Source organism: Ailuropoda melanoleuca, chromosome 9 (genome assembly GCF_002007445.2).
Source record: "Ailuropoda melanoleuca isolate Jingjing chromosome 9, ASM200744v2, whole genome shotgun sequence".
Classification (NCBI taxonomy): domain Eukaryota; kingdom Metazoa; phylum Chordata; class Mammalia; order Carnivora; family Ursidae; genus Ailuropoda; species Ailuropoda melanoleuca.
This window is the reverse complement of record NC_048226.1, coordinates 24,796,750-24,820,033: the sequence shown is the minus strand read 5'-3', so window position 1 is coordinate 24,820,033 and position 23,284 is coordinate 24,796,750. Positions and strand designations below refer to the sequence as shown.

At 38.0% G+C, this 23,284-nt stretch overlaps 1 protein-coding gene across 1 annotated transcript in view; it reads left to right on the top strand.

The window, feature by feature from the left end:
* The window catches only part of GABRB3 (gamma-aminobutyric acid type A receptor subunit beta3), a 209,497-nt gene that overhangs the window by 176,700 nt on the left and 9,513 nt on the right, over positions 1–23,284 (top strand). The window contains exons 6-7 of the mRNA XM_034668908.1: positions 9,782–10,073; positions 16,142–16,386. Of these exons, the coding sequence (XP_034524799.1) occupies positions 9,782–10,073; positions 16,142–16,386 (537 nt within the window). The remainder of the gene's footprint in view (positions 1–9,781; positions 10,074–16,141; positions 16,387–23,284) is intronic.

The following is a 23,284-nucleotide window of genomic DNA, read 5'->3' as shown; positions in this document are numbered from 1 at the left end:
GGTCTAATTGGTGCTCTCAGATTAATCTGTTTTTCAACCCCCTCTAGGAATTTTTCATGATTTTTTTTCTCTTGGTTTTTTTTTTTTTATTTCATTGGTATTTATGGTGTACCAAGATATGGTTTTCTCTGTAACTGGAGTTTGTAGAGCTTCCTGAATCTTTGGCTAGAGGTCTTCTAGCACTTTTGGAGCATTCTCAGCCATCACTGCCTTTGCTCTATTCTCTCCTCCATTTTTCTTCTAGGATTCCAATTTTAATTCCAATTTTGCAATTCCAACATTGGATCTTCCGACTATATCTTCCATATATCTCACTTTCCCTTTTGAAATTTTCATTTTATTTTCTCTTCATGCTTCACTATGGAATTTTCTTCCAACTTATCTTTCAGTCCAACAATTTTCTCTTTGTTTGTGTTTAATCTGTTATTATCCATGGAGAAATTGTGGGCATAATTCAAAGTGTATGATGATGTCTTCTTTCCTCAGAGAGGATCTATGCTTAGCTCTGTCAGGCAGCTATAGCCATTAGCAATCCAGGACAGGTAATTCTGAGTTCAGATCCAGTCCTTGTATATGTTAATCCTTCTGGTTTACCTTTACTTCTTGGACAGATCTTTGGAATCCCTACTTGATGTTCTCTGTCTCTAGTGTCTGCTCTTTTAGTCCATGAATCTGTCAAATGTCCTACTTAGTTTCTCATCTTTTCCTTCTAGAAAGTACATGTTTCAGCTACCTGAAATGTGACTCACCTCTCTCAGTTTCTTTTTTTCCCCAGATCTCAGCCCAGATTTTTACTGGCTTGCTATTTCTCCAGTGTCTTCAGGGAGGTGTATTTAAATTTTGTCCATTTTCCTCTAGTTGTTTCCAGTGGAAATGTTACCTATTCCATAATACTCAAACACCATTGGTCTTTTTTTCTACTCCTCTTTATTTTTTCAGAAAAAAAGTACACTTGTTTCAATACTTAATTTTTACTTAGTTCAGACTATTAAAACATGAGAGTAAAAAAAAATTAGGATAAATTTTGCAGTCACGTTTTGGAAAAATATAATTCTGTATTTTTCCAATAACATCATATAGAGGAAACACTTATCCCAAGTGCTATAAAGCTCAAAAGAGATCTGAGTCCTTGCTTGTAATAACAAAACCCTGTGGGGGGAACAAAAAAACAAAGCACTTGAATAACAGTTGGTAAGGGAATCAGGTTAAAATAAATATTGCATTAAATTTATTTCAATAAATATATCCAGCTAATAATCAAAGAGCTCCCTAAGTATCACTCTGGATATAGGATCACCAGATTGAGACTTCATTTTTTGTATTGGTCTTGAATGTATATTCTGCTGACCCACAAAATTTGGGATGTATTTTTTGTTTTTGCCAAATCCAAAACTTACTCCTAACTTTTTAGTTTTGTGTGAGCTAAAAGACTGAAATTTTTGCTAGATACATGAAAAACAGATTATTTAATATGCTTCTTTATTTATATGGTGTTTTTATTTCTCTTCTGTTCCCCCCCCCGGGGTACATTTGGACTGATATCTTCTGGCTTTATTTAAAAATACTTCTGCCAAGATTAGAAGAAAGAAAAAGAGAAGGATCCCAAAATGAATGATAATGAAACATTTCTGTTAAGATATGTGGATTTTCTATCTTTCAAAAATCAATTTTCAAAATACCATTTTGCTTTTCATTAATGATTATGACATATTACACGTGTTTTTAAGGTCTGCACATCATGCTGTTAATACATTCATTTAATTTTCCATAACATCCATTTGTGAACTCCATGCTTTAGTAAACTAAAGCCCTGTGATCAAATAATTGTCCATTGGGTCTATAAATAACAACTACTATAGGTCTAGAGAATGTATTGTATGAAATGCTAAAAAAAAAAAGAATTATCATCTCTATCTTATTTACAATATAATTTAACCTTAAATTCTAGAGGCAAATTCCCATTCTTTTTTCCCCCATTGACTTTTGTTAGAAGGATCCAAAGAGGCAGTTCATCTGTGTTTCCTAGCCAAATGCTAATCCTTGAGTCCAACATGGTGGGCCCAGAGCAAGCTTACTCTCAGTACTAAATGACAACTTAGCTATCACATCTTGATGGTATGAAATCATTTTCCTTTAAGGGCTCCTGACCTATGAAACATGTCTCACTACAGAAGCCAGATTTCTTCAGAAATTCATTGCCCCACATCTCCTTTGCGAAAATAATTCTTGACCACCTTTATCTTTCGGAATAACTTTTTAAACCTCTAGCACAATTTTTTAAAATGCTCAATGGTAAAAACTCTTATATTATGAATCCTGAACACAGAAGGCATCATAGAGGAAGAAAAGGAAAGGAAGGAGCAACTTGTATTTATCCAATGCGTATTTTTGTCAGATAGTATGCTTGTTACTTGTTATGTTAAGCCATTTGATTTCCAGTAAAATACATACAGTAGGTATTCTTTTTTCTTTGTAATAGATTTATCAAAATACAGTTTAGATACCATATAGTTCACCCATTTAAAATATACAATTCAATGGTTTTAGTGTATTTACATAGTTGTATTATCATGACTGTATTCACTTTCAAAATATTTTTATCATTCAAAAAGAAACCCTGTACCCATTAGCAGGCACTCCCCATTTCCCCAGACCCACTTCCCCTAATCCTGGGAAATCACTAATCTAATTTCTGCTTAGGTGGATTTGCCTATTCTGTGTACTTTATATAAGTAAAATCATACAGTATATGGTCCTTTTGTGACTGACTTCTTTCACTTAACATGATGCTTTCAAGGTTCATCCATGTTGCGTTGTATATCAATACTTCATTTCTTTTTATTGCTGAATAACATTCCATCGTGTGAATATATTTATATTTCGTTTAACCATTCATCAATTGATGAACATTGAGCTGTTTCCACCTTTTAGGTATTAAGAATAACGTTGCTGTGAACATTCATGTACGAGTTTTTCTGTAGATATATTTTCATTTCTCATAGGCATGTACTTAGGATTGGAATTGTTGGGTCATATGGTAACTAACTATATTTAACCCTTTTGAAGAATTGCCATACTGTTTTCCAAAGTGATGACACCATTTAACATTCCCACAAGAAGTACATGAAGATTCTAATTCCTCCACATCCTCAGCAACACTTGCTATTGTCTTTCTTTACATTGAAATATAGTTGTCAAACAATGTTACATTCATTTCCGGTGTACAACATAGTGATTCCATAGCTCAGTACGTTATACTATGCTCACCACATGTGTAGCTATCACCTGTCACCATACAACTGTTCCAATACTATTGACTGTATTTCTTATGCTGAGCCTTTTATCTCCATTATTTATTCATCCCATAAGTGGCAGCCTATATCTCCCACTCCCCTTCATCCATTTTGCCCATCCACCACACTTTTCCCCTCTGGAAACCACCAACTTGTTCTCTGTATTTTGGGCCTGTTTCTGCATTGTTTATTTATTCATTTGTTTGTTTTTTGTTTTTTGGGTTTTTTTTAGATTTTATTTATTCATTTGAGAAAGAAAGAGAGAGAGAGAGAGCACAAGCAGGGGTAAGAGGCAGAAGGAGAAGCAGACCCCTCCTGGCTGAGAGCCGGTTTCAGGGCTCGATCCCAGGATACAGAGATCATGACCTGAGCCAAAGTCAGATGCATAACCATCTGAGCCACCCAGATACCACATACAAGTGAAATCATACAGTATTTGTCTTTCTCTGTCTGACTTATTTTACTCAGCATAATACCATCTAAGTCCATCCATGTTGTCACAAATGGCAAGATCTTATTCTTTTTTATTGCTGATTGTGTGTGTGTGTGTGTAAACCGCATCTTCTTTATCCATTCATCTATCACTGGACACTTAGGTTAGTTTCATAAGTTGGTTATTGTAAATAATGTTGCACAGAGGTTCATGTATCTTTTTGATTAGTATTTTTGTATTCTTTGGGTAAATAACGAGTAGTGGAATTATCAAATAGTATAATATTTCTAGATCTATCTTTTTTTTATTGTAGTCATCCTAATGAGTGTGAAGTGGTATCTCATTGTAGTTTTGATTTGCATTTCCCTAATAAGTAATAATGTTGAGGGGCGCCTGGGTGGCACAGCGGTTGGGTGTCTGCCTTCGGCTTAGGGCGTGATCCCGGCGTTATGGGATCGAGCCCCACAACAGGCTCCTCCGCTGGGAGCCTGCTTCTTCCTCTCCCACTCCCCCTGCTTGTGTTCCCTTTCTCACTGGCTGTCTCTCTCTCTGTCAAATAAATAAATAAAATCTTAAAAAAACACACAAAAAAAACCCCAGTAATAATGTTGAACATCTTTTTATGCTCTTATTGGATAGTTTCTTTTTTGGAGAAATGTGTATTCAAGTCCTTTGTCCATTTTTAAATTGGGTTGTATTTTTTGTAAGCCTTCTTTATATTTTCTAGATACAAGATTCATATCAGATATATGATTTGCAAATATTTTCGTCCATTCTGCTGGTTGTCTTTTTATTCCCTTGATGGTTTCCTTTGCAGGTTAATAGTCTATAATTCTGATGAAGTATAACATCTTTTTTTTTTTTCACTTGTGATATTCTTGCTCTATTTTAGCACAAGAAAACTGAGGGTCTAATAGGACAGTCAGCTTCCCAAAGGAACATTCCAAATAAACCATGAGGCTGAAACTAGATCCTTTGGACACCCTGACTCTTTGCTCCACAGTCATGTGATACAACATTCTGGTTTTACTGTTGGGAATCAGGAGAATCATTGCCTATTGAAACAATTTTTTGAGCTCCAGTCCTGTTTTGCGTTTTTGTCTCTTTCCCTTTTCATATATATCCTTCCCTTCATGGATTTTTTTTAACATAAAATGATTAGTGGGACTTGTAATGGGAGTAAGAAAATCACTAACACTATTTTGAATTTTAGGTTATGTTATAACGTGAGAAAGTAGATTATAAATGAATGAGACAGCATGATTAAAAACCCAGGAGCATCACTGAGAACTTACAAACCTTCTTAGGCAATGGTGGGAGAGCCCCTTACAGTAGCCACCTTAAAGAGGGAGAGCCATGTGTGTATAGGTCAGCTCTGCCGCATTTGCTAAAATAGTTTATTACTTTATGGACACATTTGAGTGGCTCTCTCCCTCCACAAAGGTGACACAATACTCTGTCCACATTTTTTATGAGTTCTTTAACAATATTAATGCTTTAGAGAGCAATTTTAATTTAGGTTAGATTAAATATCCAGAGCCTTGTTTTTGGCATAACTTTTTGTGCATCTAGGGAGAAAAGGTTGAGATCAGCATCTTCGATAGGTAATTTTGCCAAAGAAGCCCTGAATTGGAACAATGCACTTGTGTTCAGGGACTGTTCCTCTGTCTGTTGGCTCAGCACCTACTTGGGAACCTGACCACATCTGCATTGGCACACAGGCCTTAGGGCTTCTGGGCCTTTCTGTTGTAATTTTTAAGCTTCTATTGCTGTTTTGAAGGCTATATGTTGGTGTAGCTGACTCACTACTTCTCAACTTTATTAACTACTAGCTATGATCATTTAGGGAGTTTTCCCATGGATACAGCATACATGACTGCATTTGCCCTGCAGTGTAAGGACTTTGTCTAACAAACAGAGCTACAAAAAGACTTTTATGTGCTCTTTAGGATGCATATCAAATGGCAAAGGCCTTGGCCTAGAACAAATCTCAACATCTTGGAGAATTCTTGTGTTTATTAACATTCTGAGGTCTCTTTCTTATGGCATATTGAAAGGCTTTTCTTCATTTGGCCCAGCTGAGTCTTTTACCTTGAAGGCTTTCCTGCTTCCTTGCCTGAAAAAAATTTTTATTCAACCAGGAATAGTATCTTAGTTCAGATGCCATGAAACTTCTCTTGTATCACCAAATTGAATGCTCTAAAATATTTTTGTATCTCCAGAGTGGCTCTTACCTTTGTTTTATCAAGGTCAGTCTGTATTAGTCTCTCTCTGACATGGATTAATTGGTGCTAGTTGAGAGTGTAGGCTCTTTTCTTTTTCATCTTTGTTGTCTGCTCCATTCACCATTCCCACCTCTAGAATTATGAGACTGGAATGGATGGGGCAAATGGGGAATGCCTAAAACTTGGTTTGATTTAAAGTGGCACTTCTGTTTCAACAAGTAAAATATATTTACCAAACAAATACACAAGAAAATGGTATGTTTCTTAATTTCTAGTTCTGTGTTGCTCTAAATTCTGTGTTATATCTTGACAAATTTTCAGAGATTCAGGTATTTTTGAAATCAGATTAATATTCCCTTCCTCAAGGTTTATAATGATCTTCTAAGTATTTGACTATCTATCCATTCATGTCATTGGCCTCCATGTTACAGGGGACAAGAACTCCCAACAGTGTCAATCGTACTTCATTTACATAGGTATCGATATTTGCCTCTGTTGGGAACGGTTTCCTGGAAGAGGGTATACTTTGGAAAATATTAATAAAGTTAACTTGGAAGATGGAAAATTGGGGAATATGGTAGATTACATTATTACTCAAAATATATTTGCTGCTCTCCCCTAAGAAGGGACTACAGTATTCTCCAATGAAATAAAGATTGTCAGTAAGGCTTGCTCTAGACAAGGAAATGTGAGGGCAGTTGAGTGTGGCGCTTCTACCACAACATCCAGCAGTGCTCCAGATACAGAAAGCTAAGTGGATATTTAGCACAAGAAGAAAAAAATCCTTGTTTTCTGCTACAGAGATTTGGGGGGGCCTTTTGTTACTGCAACATAAGCCAACCTGTGCTGATGAATACAGAAACTATTCTAAGTATAGTGATTATAGTGAGACATATCTGAAACAAAAGCAGCAAATGAGAATAAGTAAAGCATGAGATTGTCATGAATTTGCAAACTAAGATCCAACATTGAAGTTACTTCAATAAAGATATTGAAGTTGCTGTGGGATTTCAAACTAAGATTCAATAAAGATATTGAATGTTTTCAGTATTACACTTGGTAGAAAGTCATGTAAACAAACCAAATATTCCTGTTTTCATGCATACAGATGTATTTGTGGATAACCTATGATAGTTTAGAGATTTACCGAGGCATCACAGTATATGAAAAACATATCACTTCACAAACGCTGCCTTGGGAACTACAAATTACTAAGGAAGATCTTGCCTTGTTGAATAGTAATAATTTTAATGAAAAAGAAAGTGACTCAAGAAGGTAATCACTTCCATTTGGAGGAAAGTAGAAAGGATTCATGGAAGATGTGGCATTTGACCAAGGCTTTGGAGTGTGGATAAGGAAAGACATTTCATAAGGAAGGAAGAACGTGTGTAAATCAGCAGAGGCAGGAAAAATGGACAATTATTTTGAGGCAGTGGCAACACTCTTTGGGCTAGAAAATGGTCTGCTTAATGAAGAGATATAGTAAAAAATAAAACCGAAGTTAATTTGGGGAGACATTTTGGAGAAACTAAAATTTCCAGATGCATATTTGGACCTTTATAGGAAGCAGTGAGCCACAGAAGATTTTGAGTATGGGTTGACAGTAAGTGTCCATGCTGTGCTTCAGGAATGTGTGGATGGAGCATAGGGCCAGGGATCTGGAGATGGGAAAGCCTACAATGAGGCTCTGACCCAGCTCTATAGCACATCATGCCAATGATCCACATATACATAAAATGTAATATAAACAAAATAGAATCTACCAAACCTATGTCAAGGGAAGCTTTATTCCACTGATGGCATTGGGAGGACTGGTAGGCTGTTTGTGGAATAAAAATCAATGTACATGAACAGTTCATACTGAACACTGAAATAATTATCAACCTTAAAAGTAAGTTTGTGGTTAAACTTCTGTTGTGAACTTACCTAAGCCTAAAAACAAGTTTTAAAAATAACAAGGAAAAAATGAAATGGAGAAATTCTATACACAAAAAATTTAAGTATTTTTATGTCCCCCACTCAAATCCATTACAAGTTTTAAAACAAACAACTGAGAAAATGCTTGCAGAAAATACAAACAAGGATTAGTATCAAAAGAGCTTAAATAAATAGGTGAGACAATAAGAGGAACAAAAAATGAAAAAAATGAATAAGTAGTATAATCAGAGTATTTATGAGCTTAAATACAGAGGAAAAACAGACGTTTAGGTATAACGCAGTTAAAGGAAGTGATTGGAAAAGACAATTTTTCCCAAAGAAATTAGCATAAGTTATTTTTAAGAAATATTATGGAACATTGTCATGTTTATAAAGTGAGGTGGATGATTCTATAAAGGGCTCATGGTGGCGTGTATACTGGTATGATTCTTTGGCAAAACAATTAGGCAATAAGCAACAAAAGCCTAAACACTGGCCCAGCAATTCCTCTTTTGGCATATTCATGCTAAGGAAATAAGTCCAAATACAGAAAAAAGACTCTACTCAAGGATATTCTTTAGAATATCATTTATAGTTTTGTAAAAATGGAAATAACCTAAATTTGTAACATTCAGGAAAATGTATTTATAAACTAGAGTACATATGTATACATTTGAAGGAAAATTCAGAAGAATTTTAAATTGTGTTTACAAATAATTTGAATAAACATGAAAACGTTGGTGCTCTGATGACAGTATGCTATATGCGTTTGATCAGAGCTATGTAAAAGAAATGCTACATACACACAAAAACTACTGGAGGAAACTTCACAGATTGTCAGCCTTTAGGTGCTAAGTCCCTTAGGTGACTTCTTTTCTCATTTATATAATTCTGGCTGAAAATAGTTGATGCCAAAGTAGAAGCCTGGAGAAAAATCTTCATCTTCAATATAGAACTAATAGTCATATGAGTAAATCAGGCTGTTAAAGAAAAGAATATAGGGACAAAAAGAGAAGAAGACCTGGAATGAAGTCTGGAAAATGCATATATTTGGGTGCAGGAGGAGAATAGGAGTTTGTCAGTCTTGGAGTAGAAGGAGGTCAAGAGAAGCAAGGTACACCAATCTCAGGAAGGGAGCACCGTCCATCAGTGATGATGGGAGGGAAAGAGGCAACGAAGTTGGTGATTAGAGAAGATCATTGAGTTTCCACTGGTTGACCTTCTAGCAAGTTCACTAGATTCTAGATCAGGAGCTGGGAGATTTGGGACTGATAGAGTGGACAGTTGAAGTGGACAGGAGGAAATAGAGCCTACCCTTGCTTTACTCTAAGAAAAGCAAAATAAAACAGAGAAGGCAAATATAAAACAAAATGTGGCATAATCAGTGGGTGATTTCCTTACTCTGTGATGGTGGGGTTCCAAATGTGTGCTAAGTGGGACTCACACATTAGATTAGCACTGGGAATCACTTACAGTAAGTGGACAAGGTGCTTCTCTGAGGCTTTCTTTAATGCCTTGTCTGTGATCAGAGTGGAGCATCGCAGTGCCCACTGCCACCTTCTGTACAACTGGACCTGCTTCTCTCCAGCTCTCAGGGTAGCCAGGATGTGTCTTTAGATGAGTAACAGTAATTCAAATATCTGTGTACAGTGTTACTGTAGATGGGTGGAAGGGACAACTGGTAAAAGCCATTTTGCCCAATAAAATCTTGAGCCAAATTTCCCCTATTTACAATGGAGAAGAGAACAATCAACAAGATACCTGGCATGATTCTGTATTCTAATCTGAAGACTCTCCCAGAGTTTTCCCAGGGATAGTTCTCAGCTGAGCACTTGGCTTTAGAAGAGTATCCTCATTATTCTCCTATAGACTGAAATGGACTCTCCTCCCAATTCTTCTGTAAATACCATTAGGCTGACAGAAGCAAATTGCATGGGAAACCTCTTGGTTCATGGGCTTTTCAAAGACATGCTGTTGAACCATGGAGGTCAAAGCAAGCTCTTTTGTCTGCCATGTCTTTTCTCCAGTGTAATCTTTGTCTGTTTACCATAGGTGCTTATCCTCGGCTCTCACTGAGCTTTCGATTGAAGAGAAACATTGGATACTTCATTCTCCAGACTTACATGCCCTCTATACTAATTACGATTCTCTCATGGGTGTCCTTCTGGATCAATTATGATGCATCTGCGGCTAGAGTTGCCCTTGGTATGTGCTATTTTTAAATGATATCTAAAATGTAAAGTAACCGTATCATTACAGTATTAAGGAAGTTCAGAGGCAAGAGTTCAACTACAATTTTTTGACATCATAACACCAGTATTGCCCATACAGTCACTTTTTATCTTGAAATAATAATTTCATGCATGATTCCCTTGATGTGTTAATTTAATTATAAGGCTCAAATGTGAATTTTCATGCCCATGCAAAGGAAAATATGCTTGCTGAATATTTGCATAATAAAACTATTTTTGACACTAATTTTAAAGCAAGGATTAACATCTCCTGTTCAAAATTGTTCTGTGGCCCAGAAAGAAGACTTGATTAATTGGGCATTCATCTTTTTTAAGTCAGAAAAACAGTCAAATATTATAGCATGTAATTGGAATTACATAATTTAATGAACATTTAAATATGTGATTAGATTCTGAGTGATTCTCAAGAGCTCTAGTGATCTGTATTGGCCACTGGTCATTTGGCAAGTGGATTATTAGCTGATGTACAATATATTTTATAGGTTCCAATAATATTTCTAATATTTTTAAATTATTAAAGGAAGGCTTATATTTTCAAAAACATTATTCTCTATTCAGCTAATTATTATGAAACTGCACGGACGAAATAATCATTTAAATACATTTTAAATAAGTGCAGAGCTGAAGAGCATTTATCCAATACATCCCTTCTCTGGTAGGGTTGAATTCAATTCTTGAAAGCAAAATTACCAAAAATACTTTTAAAAATTGATGGAGAATAATTATCAATACATTTGCTGGTAAATTAGCTTACAAAGAATCATAAGAATTCAGGGTTCCAGTTATCCCTCTTTCTTCCTTTTTTTTGTTTTTCATCTTTTTCCAGGACTTCAAGTTGATTGACACTGTTTTCCCTAGAAAAATGTATGTACGTGTATGTATGAAGATGTCTGGTTTAGACTCACAGATAGGTGACTTGCAGAGTTACATTTAAGGTTAGGTTAACACACAGGAAATCAGGTAACTACTCTTAAAAGTGTTAGATGAATAAAAAGCTAGTTTGAGAAGAAGTATCAAAAAACTATTATGTGTTTTTTTTAAAGATTTTATTTATTTATTTGACAGAGATAGAGACAGCCAGTGAGAGAGGGAACACAAGCAGGGGGAGTGGGAGGGGAAGAAGCAGGCTCATAGTGGAGGAGCCTGATGTGAGGCTCGATCCCATAACGCCAGGATCACGCCCCGAGCTGAAGGCAGACGCTTAACCGCTGTGCCACCCAGGCGCCCCAAAACTTTTATGTATTTTTAATGCGTAGTAAGAAAAGCATCCCTAAAAAAGATCTCCAGGATTTTCCTCTGGCCTGCCGAGGTTATCCTGTAGCAATAGTCCTTTTCTGTAAGTTCCCTCTCCCCCCCTTTTTTTAAATGTTACTAGATTACTCTTTGTTAGATCATTTTCTCTTCTTCTCACCTGGAAAAGCCAGAACCTAAAATGTATTTGGAGGGGCAGATCTAAATTTTGCAGACCTGTTAGCTTATACAATTTCAAGAGTGTCTCTTCAAGGAAGAGAATATAAAATAGACAAATATAAAATTTCTTGGACCCCACCCCAAGCCTGGATGAGGACTATGCAAGTAGAGACCTGAAGCTAAAACTTCTAGCATTTCACATTGAATCAGCCTTGGAGAATTTGTCATTATTGAGATAATAAGAGAAATATAAGTACCAAAGAACTGTAATTATCTGGCATCAATAGGAGTGAGGTGTACTGAAAATGTGAATCTCTAAATTTTCTAGATATGCACGTTCTGTAGCTCCTTAATTGTAAAACACTGTCTTCCACAATATTAAATAACCTATCTGAAGTGAGCTGTATTCAGCCCAACCTCATTACAGTATGTGAAAGTAGATTCCACTTTTTCTAACAGAACGGCATTACGATTATAAACCTAAATCATCCTGTTATGGCTTTGCTAGGACAAAGGAATCGTCTGCCCAGAGTTGCTAAGGCTTCACCACTGGAGGAGTGCCAGGTTCTAACTGATGTCACAAGTCTGGGAGGCAGATTTGAGTACAGAGGCCGAAGTGAATGGACATTTGCCAGCATCCAGATGAACCTGAGGCCTGGGGGTCTGGAAGGGTCACAGCATCTGAGCAGACAACAGTCCAACAGGTTCAGCTCTCAGTATGGATACCAGCGTGCTTACTCCCTTACTCCCACCTTCCGCCTATGTAGAACAGGGTCTCTGAGCCTGATCTGCAGGGATTGGGAGATGTCACCAGGTCACCTCCAATAACTTAAGGGAAAATATATCATAGGGTCATGAATACTGAATAACAACACGATAATCATTAAGCTGGAATTTGCCAAATACTCAGGTGCCAGGTTCTCTCTCTGCAAGGCCATTAATGGGGTTGCCTTATCTGTTCAGCAGAACAGCCATAGCACAATAAGCAATGTTATTGTTCCCATTTTACAGAGCAGGAAAATTAGTTACGGAGAAGCTGCATAACGGGTACAAAGTCATATGACATTAAGTGTCAGAAGAAAGATTTTAATCCAGTTAGTCTGACTCCAGGGTTCTCTCCCTTAACCACTACAGGTGATTCCTATAGTGTCAGTAGACGCAAGAGTTATCTTGTCTATTACATTGTAAAAAAAACAAGGATTAAAAAGGAAAAAAAAAAAAGCTAAGCAAGAACTATCATTATCATTGAGGGATCCCTCAGAATCTTTAAAATGCCAATGTGCTCTGTGCCTCTTTAAGAAGATATGGCCATGGTTTGGGGGGCTTTAATTGGAGAAATCCTCCTCCCCCCAGCTCCATTCCACCTCTCTTGTCTTGTACCACACCTTTTGAAATGCTTTGAGTGCTGTTATCAGCATCCTGAATGCCTGCACCATGATGAATGCACCTCATTTCTAAATGAGATCTTAAGGTACAGGTCTGTGCAGAGGGGTGTTCAGCAAAGACGTCTATGGAGCACCTTCTGGCTCAGGGCTCTGTTGGACCTGCAGTTGTCTGGGGTTGTCTCTCTATTGAGAAGGGAAACACTGGTCCTTCACAAAGATGTGTTGCACTGCTGTTCTGTATGCTTCAGGGTTTTATGCTTCTACTGATCAGGGGCTGGCTCCCAGATCTGTTGAATTGTTAGTGTTACAAGCCATCAGGCTGCAAAGTTGGTAGTCGTAATTAGATGGTGTTCCTCAAAACCCTGAAGTGAATAATAGTACTGGTCCTTTTAAAAGGAAAAATTTAAACTGAAATAATTTAGGCCACATTATTTTGATCACAAAGAAGAGAAATAAAATATCTTTTGATTAAAAGATGCAAATTATGTTTTTATTTCATAGTCATCTTTATAAATGTAGTTTTTCAAATATGCTATTTTATTAGCCTAATTTAAATGAGAAATAATTTGAGGCTAACAATTAGTAGAAAGACTGAACAGCTTGATCAGTGTACAAAGAACATGGAAAGCACCATTCAGTCATCTCCTGTACTGCAGTTGGATGGGTCCCCTTAGAGGGCGGAAGTTCAAAACAAGGCTGTGGCTGTGGGTCTTTTGCCAGGAAACCTGAAGCTACTGAAAAATTTCTTTTTCTGTAATGATAATAGCAAATATGATTATTTGTTTTTATTCGTGTTAACAATGCAAGTTACCATTTATTAACATATCACCAGTGGTTTTCAGGAATCATATTTAGACTTCACAATAGCTCTAGACAATGGTGTGGACCCATCAAGGCTCAGGTCATGCTTCTGGGAAGTGGCAGAGCTAGGCTTTTGGCCTGGGCCATGTGACTGTACCATCCAAGTCTATGAATCACTACAGTCCACCATCATCCACAATATCTAGACAGGAAGTAAAATGGTACAAAGAATTAGTAAATGCACTGGCCTTTTAAGCTAAGAGCTAATGTAAGCCCAAACAGAGGACTCATCCCAAAGCTGTATTGTTAAGAGACTCCTTGAGCTTGAGCTGATGGACCTGAGCCAGAGTGCTGTCCCATTTCCCGCAAGGGTGCTTTTCCCAGGCTGAGTGCCTTTGACATGCGCTGGCTCTTCCTGTGTTTTCAGCCCATTTCCCAGGACATTCAGAGGCCTATGTCATACATGTCCACTCAGAATAGTCAACTGGAGAGCCAAAAGAGTCAACTGGAGAGAACCAAAGCATTCATGCTTTCCAAATACATTTGGAAGAAAAAAAGTTGTGGCAGCAAAAGTACAAAATTTTTGAGTAATGGTGAGAACACCTAATTTTGTAGAGTTTGCATGGTGTTTTCACATTTATTTGTAAACTGTAATCATACCTTGCTATTTTCAAATTTTAAAAGTCCCCAGGTGCACACGAATGTTACTTTAAAGGGGAATCTTAAAATATTCTGACATACTCAATTTCCATATATTCCATAAGCTCTCATGGTTTGCAGTTACACACAAAAATAGTTTCTCAGGGCCTCAATTCCCTCCTCTACTTTTCATAGCAGTTTAGAGGTGGGTGGAAGGAAAGAATGTGCTTGTGACAGAAGACTGGGCTTTATTCCCTGCCCTCCAGATGGTCCCTAGCAAGTAGAGATCTGTGGTCTGGAGGTTCTCTCTGTGGGACACACAGGATAAGGATGCCTACCTCCAGTGATGGGATGGGAATCTGGAAGGCATCAAACTAAGATGCTTAACAAATTCAAACCCTCCACTGGAGAGTTGAGTGGGATCTGGGGTCTCAGAGAAGTGCCTTCGGTGGAATCATATGTAGAGGTGGTCTGGGCTCTGCTCTGTATCTTGGGAACACTGACCTCTCTGGCCTGCACTTTCCTCTGGGCTCAGTGACATCACATTTTTCAGGTTGCTGTGGCTGAGGGACCAGGGCTAAATCTCTCACTTTCAAAAGTCTCCTTTTTAAGGGAAGGCATGACAATGAGGTGGAAGTGTTTCTCTCCATTGAGTCCTAGAAGACACAGCGATAATTGCATTCAGTGGCACCAGTTAAACGGATAGAAAAGAGCTGACCTTTTGGAGCTGTCTTACTTCCTTGAAAGTTCTTAATATTTTAAGAGAGAGCAAATTAGCTGTAATATTTACTGTCCCATCAAGAAGTGAGCAATCCATACCTTTCCTGCATGTGTGACTTCACTCAGTTCAACAAACTCTAGTCATGTCACTGACATGTCTCCTCCTCTCTGTAGCTTCAAATTGTGCAATATAGAATCTTTGTATTTAAAAAAAAAAGTCCATTGCTATGGTAGAATTGTAAAATATGGTCCTTACATGTTTTTAGAGACTGGATTTAGCTCTGTTAGGGAAACAGAGCTCATTCACACACTGCTATCTAGAGAATTCAACATTATGACATTTAAAAAAAAAAGGGATCTGGTCAGTTCCCCCAGAGCATGACAAGATTCTATAGTTTGAATAAAGTATTCCTTGACTTCACCACACATGTTCTGAGAAGCTTGCAGAGACTCTTAGTTGAGGAGGGAAAGGACTGTAAGATCATCTGTCCTCAGGAGCTTCCCTGAAGTACTCCCTTTTTTTTGAGCTCAGGACTGGATCATGTCCTCTATCAGTTTTAAAAACCATTGCCTCCTTCCCCTTTTCATAAAGCATTGTGGTAAGAATTGTTTTCTTTTGACAGGCAGGCTCACTGAGCCCTCACTCACGAATAGCCATAGATGACCCTGTTCTTTGAGTCTTCATAGATTCATTCTTCTTGGAAGCTTCTCATCCAGACACACTGTGTTTTATGTTAATTTCTGGGATCATTTTCATTTCTCCCAACTTTCCTAAAAAGCACATTCTCCTTTGCTGCCTACACATCTCCGTATAGTCTCCATTGCCTGTCTCTGTGACCAGGTGCCATGGGGTGGTGCCCCGCCGGGGAGCAGAGATGTCAGCTTCCTGACCTGAGGGGTGGCCTGCTGCCCACACACCACGTTTCATGCTCTGTTGCTTTCTGGTCACCTAATAATTCAATCTACTACCTCCAACTATTTCAAGCTCTTTGAGAAAATACAAAAGTGAAACGTGAGGAATGGAGCTGCAAAGCTGCAGCCTCTCACCCTTCTGCTTCTTTTGTAGGGATCACGACCGTGCTGACGATGACAACCATCAACACACACCTTCGGGAGACGTTGCCCAAAATCCCCTACGTCAAAGCCATTGACATGTACCTCATGGGCTGCTTTGTCTTCGTGTTTCTGGCCCTTCTGGAGTATGCCTTCGTCAACTACATTTTCTTTGGAAGAGGCCCTCAAAGGCAGAAGAAGCTTGCAGAAAAGACAGCCAAGGCAAAGAATGACCGTTCCAAGAGTGAAAGCAACCGGGTAGGCCCTCCACCAGCCTGACCACTCACCATCATGCCTTCCACAGACCCACCCCACCTCTTGCCACTCAGCAGTCACGACAGTCACTTACAAGACCTTTAAGAAGGAGTTGTGTGGGCTTTTGATCATAGCCTGAAATGTTGCCTCCTGCAAGTCACCGAGTTTTAGATAAAACCAAAACTAGTGCAGTTGCAGGAGAAGACACAAGCTTCCATGTTTCCTCTGAAAAAAAAAACAGAACATGTGGGATGTTGGCTCTGAACTTGACAGGCAAAAGCATGTTTCCAAAATGTTGCAATGTTCCTTTACTGATAAAATTACAAATTTGACTGTCCAGCATGCCACTGTTCTTTTACAGTGTGGGAAGACCCCTCTCTCATCTACCCACTAACTGGCATAGTCCCCTAGTCCAAGGTACTTAGTGCAAGGAAGGAGTGGTGCTCTGTTGGAGGGCTCTCGTAGATCTGCCTTGGCCTTGCCCCCTGCAGGGTGTGTTCGCAAAAGTCAGAGCCTGGCAGAGCCAGATAGCAGTAGCCAAGGACGGTGCATTGCTTTAGGAAGCTCTTGGGCTGTACACTCCGAAAGAGACCATAAATTAGGTTCACCCCCTCCAGCCCAGCTCAGCATCCTTACATCCTTCCGGTTACAAAGTAACTTTGCAATTACATGTCATTTCGTTGTTTTTTTTTTAATAAAAACAATATGTTATTTCAATTATAAACAGTACTTTAATGAAAGCACATTATAGTTTCTCTGTAATTTTTTGTCTTTATCTTTTTACCCCCTTTTTGTCTTTATCTTCTTGCATCCCATCAAGTTCTCAAAAATATATTTCTCCCTGTTTACACCCTGCACTTGCTCCTACACTTCTTTATTATTTAATTCTTCTTGTTNGTGTCATTTCGTTGTTGTTTTTTTTTTTAATAAAAACAATATGTTATTTCAATTATAAACAGTACTTTAATGAAAGCACATTATAGTTTCTATGTAATTTTTTGTCTTTATCTTTTTACCCCCTTTTTGTCTTTATCTTCTTGCATCCCATCAAGTTCTCAAAAATATATTTCTCCCTGTTTACACCCTGCACTTGCTCCTACACTTCTTTATTATTTAATTCTTCTTGTTAAACTTACTTATTTCTCAAGCCTGTGGTCTTTTTCTTTTTCCCATGCTCTTAGTGTATGTCGTGGGTCTGTTCCTTAGAGGACCACAGCAGCTCCTCAGAGTATTTGCTGTGTCCATAGACCACTGGTGGCCCAGAATAGGTTCACAAACATTCATGAATGAATGCAGGCAGTTAAATGAATGTAAATGGTTCCCATCCTTTCACCAAAACATAAATAGAGTTGGTCAGAGAAACCCAGGATCTGTGAAAAATATCAGGCTTCCACAGGCAAAATTATCCTGAACTTCTTACTGGAAAATATACTTAGTACCACACTGTTATGTTCCTAAATAAGTCTGCATCCTACTATGAATACACAATATGCTTTGGTCATGCTGTTTCCAAGGAAACAAATTCATCACATCATTATTGTTTCCATCACACAGATATACAGACACACATACACATACAATACTGTTTTTCCAAATTCCATCATAATTTAAACAGATTATAAATTTGTTTCCTTTCTTCTAAATGAGATGATTTAGAACAGTCAAATTGTTGTGCTACAGAAATACCTTTTTTAGTGTGAAGCTTAAAATTTAAAGCAAAAACAAAAATACCTCTAACATGCACAGAGAAAAGCAGCAGAATGTGAAAAATATTTTATGTCAGATATTATATTGTAAATCAGATGCAGAGAAAAATTTAATCTTATTCACAAGGCCATTTTTATTGTTTTTCTGAAGATTTGTCTCTGTTTTCTCAGCAGCTTTGTTAAAGCCTTTACATGTTCATATTTTTAAAAATCTATAATTGTAGATCAGCTGTTAAGGTCTGAAGTTGATATACATATTCACAGATACTAGTTTTAAATGCATATTTGATATTCTTAAAGGTAAGCATTAAAAATTATTGATGACCCAACATCTAAGACTTTAATGATAATTTTCAGATGGAAATGAATCTCCCACAAAGCTTATATCACGTGATGTGGATGAGTTAAGGGAAAGTGAGAAAAGAATCACAAACTTCATGCAAAACAGAAATGGCACTATGTACCTGGCCAACACCTTCAAGAAGTCTTTGTAATTATAATTATTCATTCATTCACTTTCAGTGATATCTTTCAGGATTGTTTGTTAGCATGGCCAACAACAGCCTCAGGAAAGCCCATCTGTGTTATAGATGGGAACCCTGGGACTCAGAGGGCTGCACCTGTCCTTGGCCTGAAAGAGGACACTGGGCTGACCAGAGGGATTTGCACTGCCATTGTCTTTCTGAGGTCACCTTTTCTGTCCTGTAAGAGATGTCAGGGTGGTGCCCTCAGGGACTCTGCAGGCCACCAAGAGGGATCTGTGGCACCAATGACTATCCTTGGGATGATGGTGTTAGTGACCTTACTATAAAACCTTAAGTAGATTTTCTTTATATTCAGTGGTTGTACACTATTTTAACTTAGTGGTTGATTCATGAATACTTAAACTGTTCACTTATGCACTTAGTTTCTCCTCAGACCAGTCATCCAATGTAAACTGTGCCCTTAAATTCTTTGCTTTCCTGAATAGTTTCTATACTCAAGAGTTAGTCTTTAGATTGTGATGCATGCATTATGGTTACTAGACTTTGATATTTTTCAAGTTAACCAATTGGTATTTGAATTTCATGAAGTGGCAGAAAGTTGTAATTCCCTCCATGGTATCAGAGCTGCAGACTTGACATCTTTCCTCTTACTAAAGAGCAAGATTTCTTTCCTCACATGACAAATACTTTTTTTAAAAATTTTTCTTTTTTTTTCTTTTTTTTTTTTAAGATTTTATTTATTTTTTGACAGAGATAGAGACCGCCAGCAAGAGGGAACACAAGCAGGGGGAGCAGGAGAGGAAGAAGCAGGCTCATAGTGGAGGAGCCTCATGTGGGGCTCGATCCCATAACGCCAGGATCACACCCTGAGCCGAAGGCAGACGCTTAACCGCTGTGCCACCCAGGCGCCCCTTAAAAATTTTTTTCTAATAGAGTATTTTACTTATATAGAAGCTTGAAGGTAATTAGAGAATGAGTGTCAATAAAGTGCCAACCTGGTGAGAGATTCTAGAAAAGAAATGAAAACCCCTTTGTGATATATTCTGCATCAGCTCTTTTCCACCTTTGAATATTTGTGCCTGTCAAGATTATAGAACAGGAAGAAAAACTATATTAAAATCATTGATTCTAATTATGGTAGATATGAAACAAACTCTTCAAAATATAAAGTATTCATGAAATGCTTTAATTTTGTTTTCATGAAATGCTTTAAAAAATGCAAGTCATCATCTGTCATTCTATACAGGGCATTTCAGTCTTGTGTTTCACTGACACCGCTTCCATCTGTTTTAAGATTTAAATTTTAGATGATAGGAAAAGATTAGCATCTTTTGGGGACATATTTGTTTAAAATGTTTGGTTTCTAAGATTTAACACATTTTAATAACTCCTTTAATTCTTTTAGAAAAAAAATCTTCTCATAATGTTTTTGGAAATTTTCTACACATTGCTTCACTTTTAAATGAAAACTATGTAAATGTAAAACTGTAAGTCAAAAACTTCCAAACTAATTTAAACTAAGCTCTAATTATCCAATATATGTTCAAATTTCCTTTCAACATTGTTTCCATTACAAGTGTTCACCCACTCTGAAATAGAAATCATGAAAAATAGTGTTGGTTCTTTGAGACCTACCTCACAAGAGCTATGTCCTGAAATGGCTGCAAGGTAGCCATAAATGTCCAAAGCACCCAAGAGCACTCTGATTATGTAAATTATTGATGATATTGTGTTTGGCTTCCCTTAAGGTAGGTTTCCTTCACTAGAGTCAAGGACACAAGCTTAGATCTCTGTCCTCATGAAGTCCTTTCCCAAATGCACAGCACTGGCCACACGGGACTTGAGAAGACAGGATACTGATTCAAACAAATTTGTCATTAAGTCTTGAAAAACCAACTCAATATTCAGTTGACCTTATTTCTTGTGTTTTCTCCATTCTCCCTGTGTGCTGCCCAAAAATCACTGTGTACATTATCATTTCTTGCCTTGGATTGCCTTGGATTTTCTCTTTCCAGAATTCCTTTCTTCTTCATCCACATCTTCTCCTCCTTCAAGACCTAAGCCAGATGCTCTTCTCCATGACATTGCCCCAGATTTTTTTTCTACTACTTATGTCCATCCTGCCTCTGTCACTCCCTTCTACAAGAAATTGGTTTTGTCCCTGTTCTCCTAACCTCCATGGCACATGCTCTGCACATATGAAATGGCATGTTACATTTCACAAGGCCACCATGCTTTGTCTGCTAAACAGCATTTGATTCTTTGCATCAACCAGAATGTGCACACTGTGGCTCAGATATGTAAATGCTCATGGAATGTGTGTCTGTGAGTGAGTGGTATTTGTCATCAGAACACCATGTTCTGGTGATGTGGTGTGTTTTTTGACTTTTCCAGTGGGAAGAGAGGGGAATATTCTCAAATGCATCTTTTTAAAGCCAGGTGAAGCTAAATCATTAGAACCATTGACATTGATCAGAATTAGCCTCTCACAAAATATTCCCCTCCCCGCCTTTAAAAAAAAGGCTTGTCTTCATTTGGTATTTCATTCTACAAAGTCGTTATTTATAATCTAGATTTTGATAAAGAGAGCTTTTCATATGGCATTTTTTATAACTAAAAAAGAGACAGTATTGTTGGCGTGTAGTTAAAAATGTGTTTAAGGTTCATTATGCAGTATTTTTTTTAAATGTGTTTGTTGATTACTTGAAACTGTCACCTGCTAAACCCATTAAGGGTAAGGATCTTTTCTTATTCACCTGTTAGGGTCTCTCACCTAGCACAGGGCACGGTACATGATACAGAGCAGATATATAGTAGGTTATTTTACACGAACAATCCCACAGTTTGGACCCTTTGTATGCATGTCTCCAGTGAAGTATCCACCTTCCTAAGGGGACCACTTGGCTTTTTATCTAATGGTTTTGTTGTACTTAAAGTGTTACATAAAATGGAGAGAAAATTTTTTAGAGTTAAATGATGTTTTCTTTTTTTTCTACCTTTAGGAAAATAATTTCAGTCCTCTGAGGTTCTAATTAATATATAGTAAATCACTTATTATTATTGGAAAGTATAAATTCCACATGATGACTTAAAAAAAGCAAGCATCTGCCACCTTTGGTTATTCTCTGACTCAAATTTAGATAAATTTTGTTTTAAATATATCAGCTTACTATTTAAGAAGCTCTATTTAAAATATCGGTCAGTTAAATAACATCTAATCGAGCCGATTTGATAAGTGATCTCAGTTTGTTAAATCTCCTTAAGTGATAACTTAATATATTTCCTGCCATGATTCAAAAACAGATATTTGGTAGGGTATTACACCTATTCATTGCAGTACTAAAATACACTGATTACTTCCCACTCAAGGAAAAGATGCCCGAGTGAGCCGGGCAGCTCATTCACCATCCTATTCTCACCTCTGTGGCATAAAGCACAGTGGAAAGTGCTGGAGAGAGGTGAAGACTACTAAGAGGGTTCTCTCCTCTAGAACCCTGCTTTTAATTTTCCTTTGTATAAAGGCCAACTCAGCTGACCCCATGGCACTCTCCTCTCTGCTAACTTACAAGCTAGCTGACCATAGCCTTCAAAGCAGGTTCAGATCACCCCTTTCTTAGGGAGAGTGACTACTGGCACAGAGGACATGCTTGGCCCACTCCTTTGCCGGCCTTTCTTTTGTTGCCCCTCCCTTTTCAGCCACACCTTAATGTGTGTCTCAGGCTTCTCCTTCTACAGCCTCTTACAGTGAGAGACTGTCTCCCAAACCACTGGAGGCTTCACTGATAGCGAAGACAGGCAAACAGACCTTTATTCTTGTTTTTTTTGTTTTTTGTTTTTTGGTAGGATTTTACTGATAACCATTCCAGGGCAAGATAACAAAAGAATAGATGTGGAACACATGTTCCAAATTCTTACAAAGGTCTAACATTCCTTGTAGTTTTGAGATACAAGCCCCATTTCAATTTTTCCCTCTACTGGATTAAAAACTGTCAGTGCTGTCCCTACCCCCAAGAATGGGTCTCCACAAAAGACCTTCTCCCCAGTATCTGGGTGTTTTCTTCGTCCGTTAGCATCTCCCAGCTCCCCCAGGCTCGCAGTCCTCCATTCTAAGGAGATCATGAGTCTTCACAGTCCCTCCCCACTATGGCACTGCTGGCCCTACAGTTCATGGGCAGCATCACTGAGGAGAACTGTGCACAGCCCAGGCTAATGTGCGCCTGTTGTTGCTACCCCACCCCCTGCGCCCCACTTGGGTGGTGTGAGTGTTTCTGCAGAGAGCTCAGGAAGTGCCAAGAGGTCAGGGTGGCAGGCAACTCTCTCTCCACCCCTTTTCCACTTCTTCACTGAGAAGATTAGAAATGAGTAGTGATGGCGGAGCGCCACTGCTATGTGGACACAGCACATGTTGGGAGTGCTAGGATTTGCTGCAGTGGCAGGAGAGGAGCCTTGCTCACAGCCTCTTGGCATTTCTCCTTCAGACTGCACTGAAGGAAACAGAAGGAGTGCAAAAGACTCCCTCTCCTTAGTTCCTCTTCTCAGATGCATCTTTTACTCTTTACTCTGCATCTTGGGTTGTAGTTCAGAAGAATGTCACTTTTCTACCTAGAAATCACTGTTACTTCTTACTACCTGGAAGATAAAGTTGAAATTCCTTAATGCAATATACAGAGACCCTTACTGGGTTGATTGTAATGTGCGTTCCTCTTCATC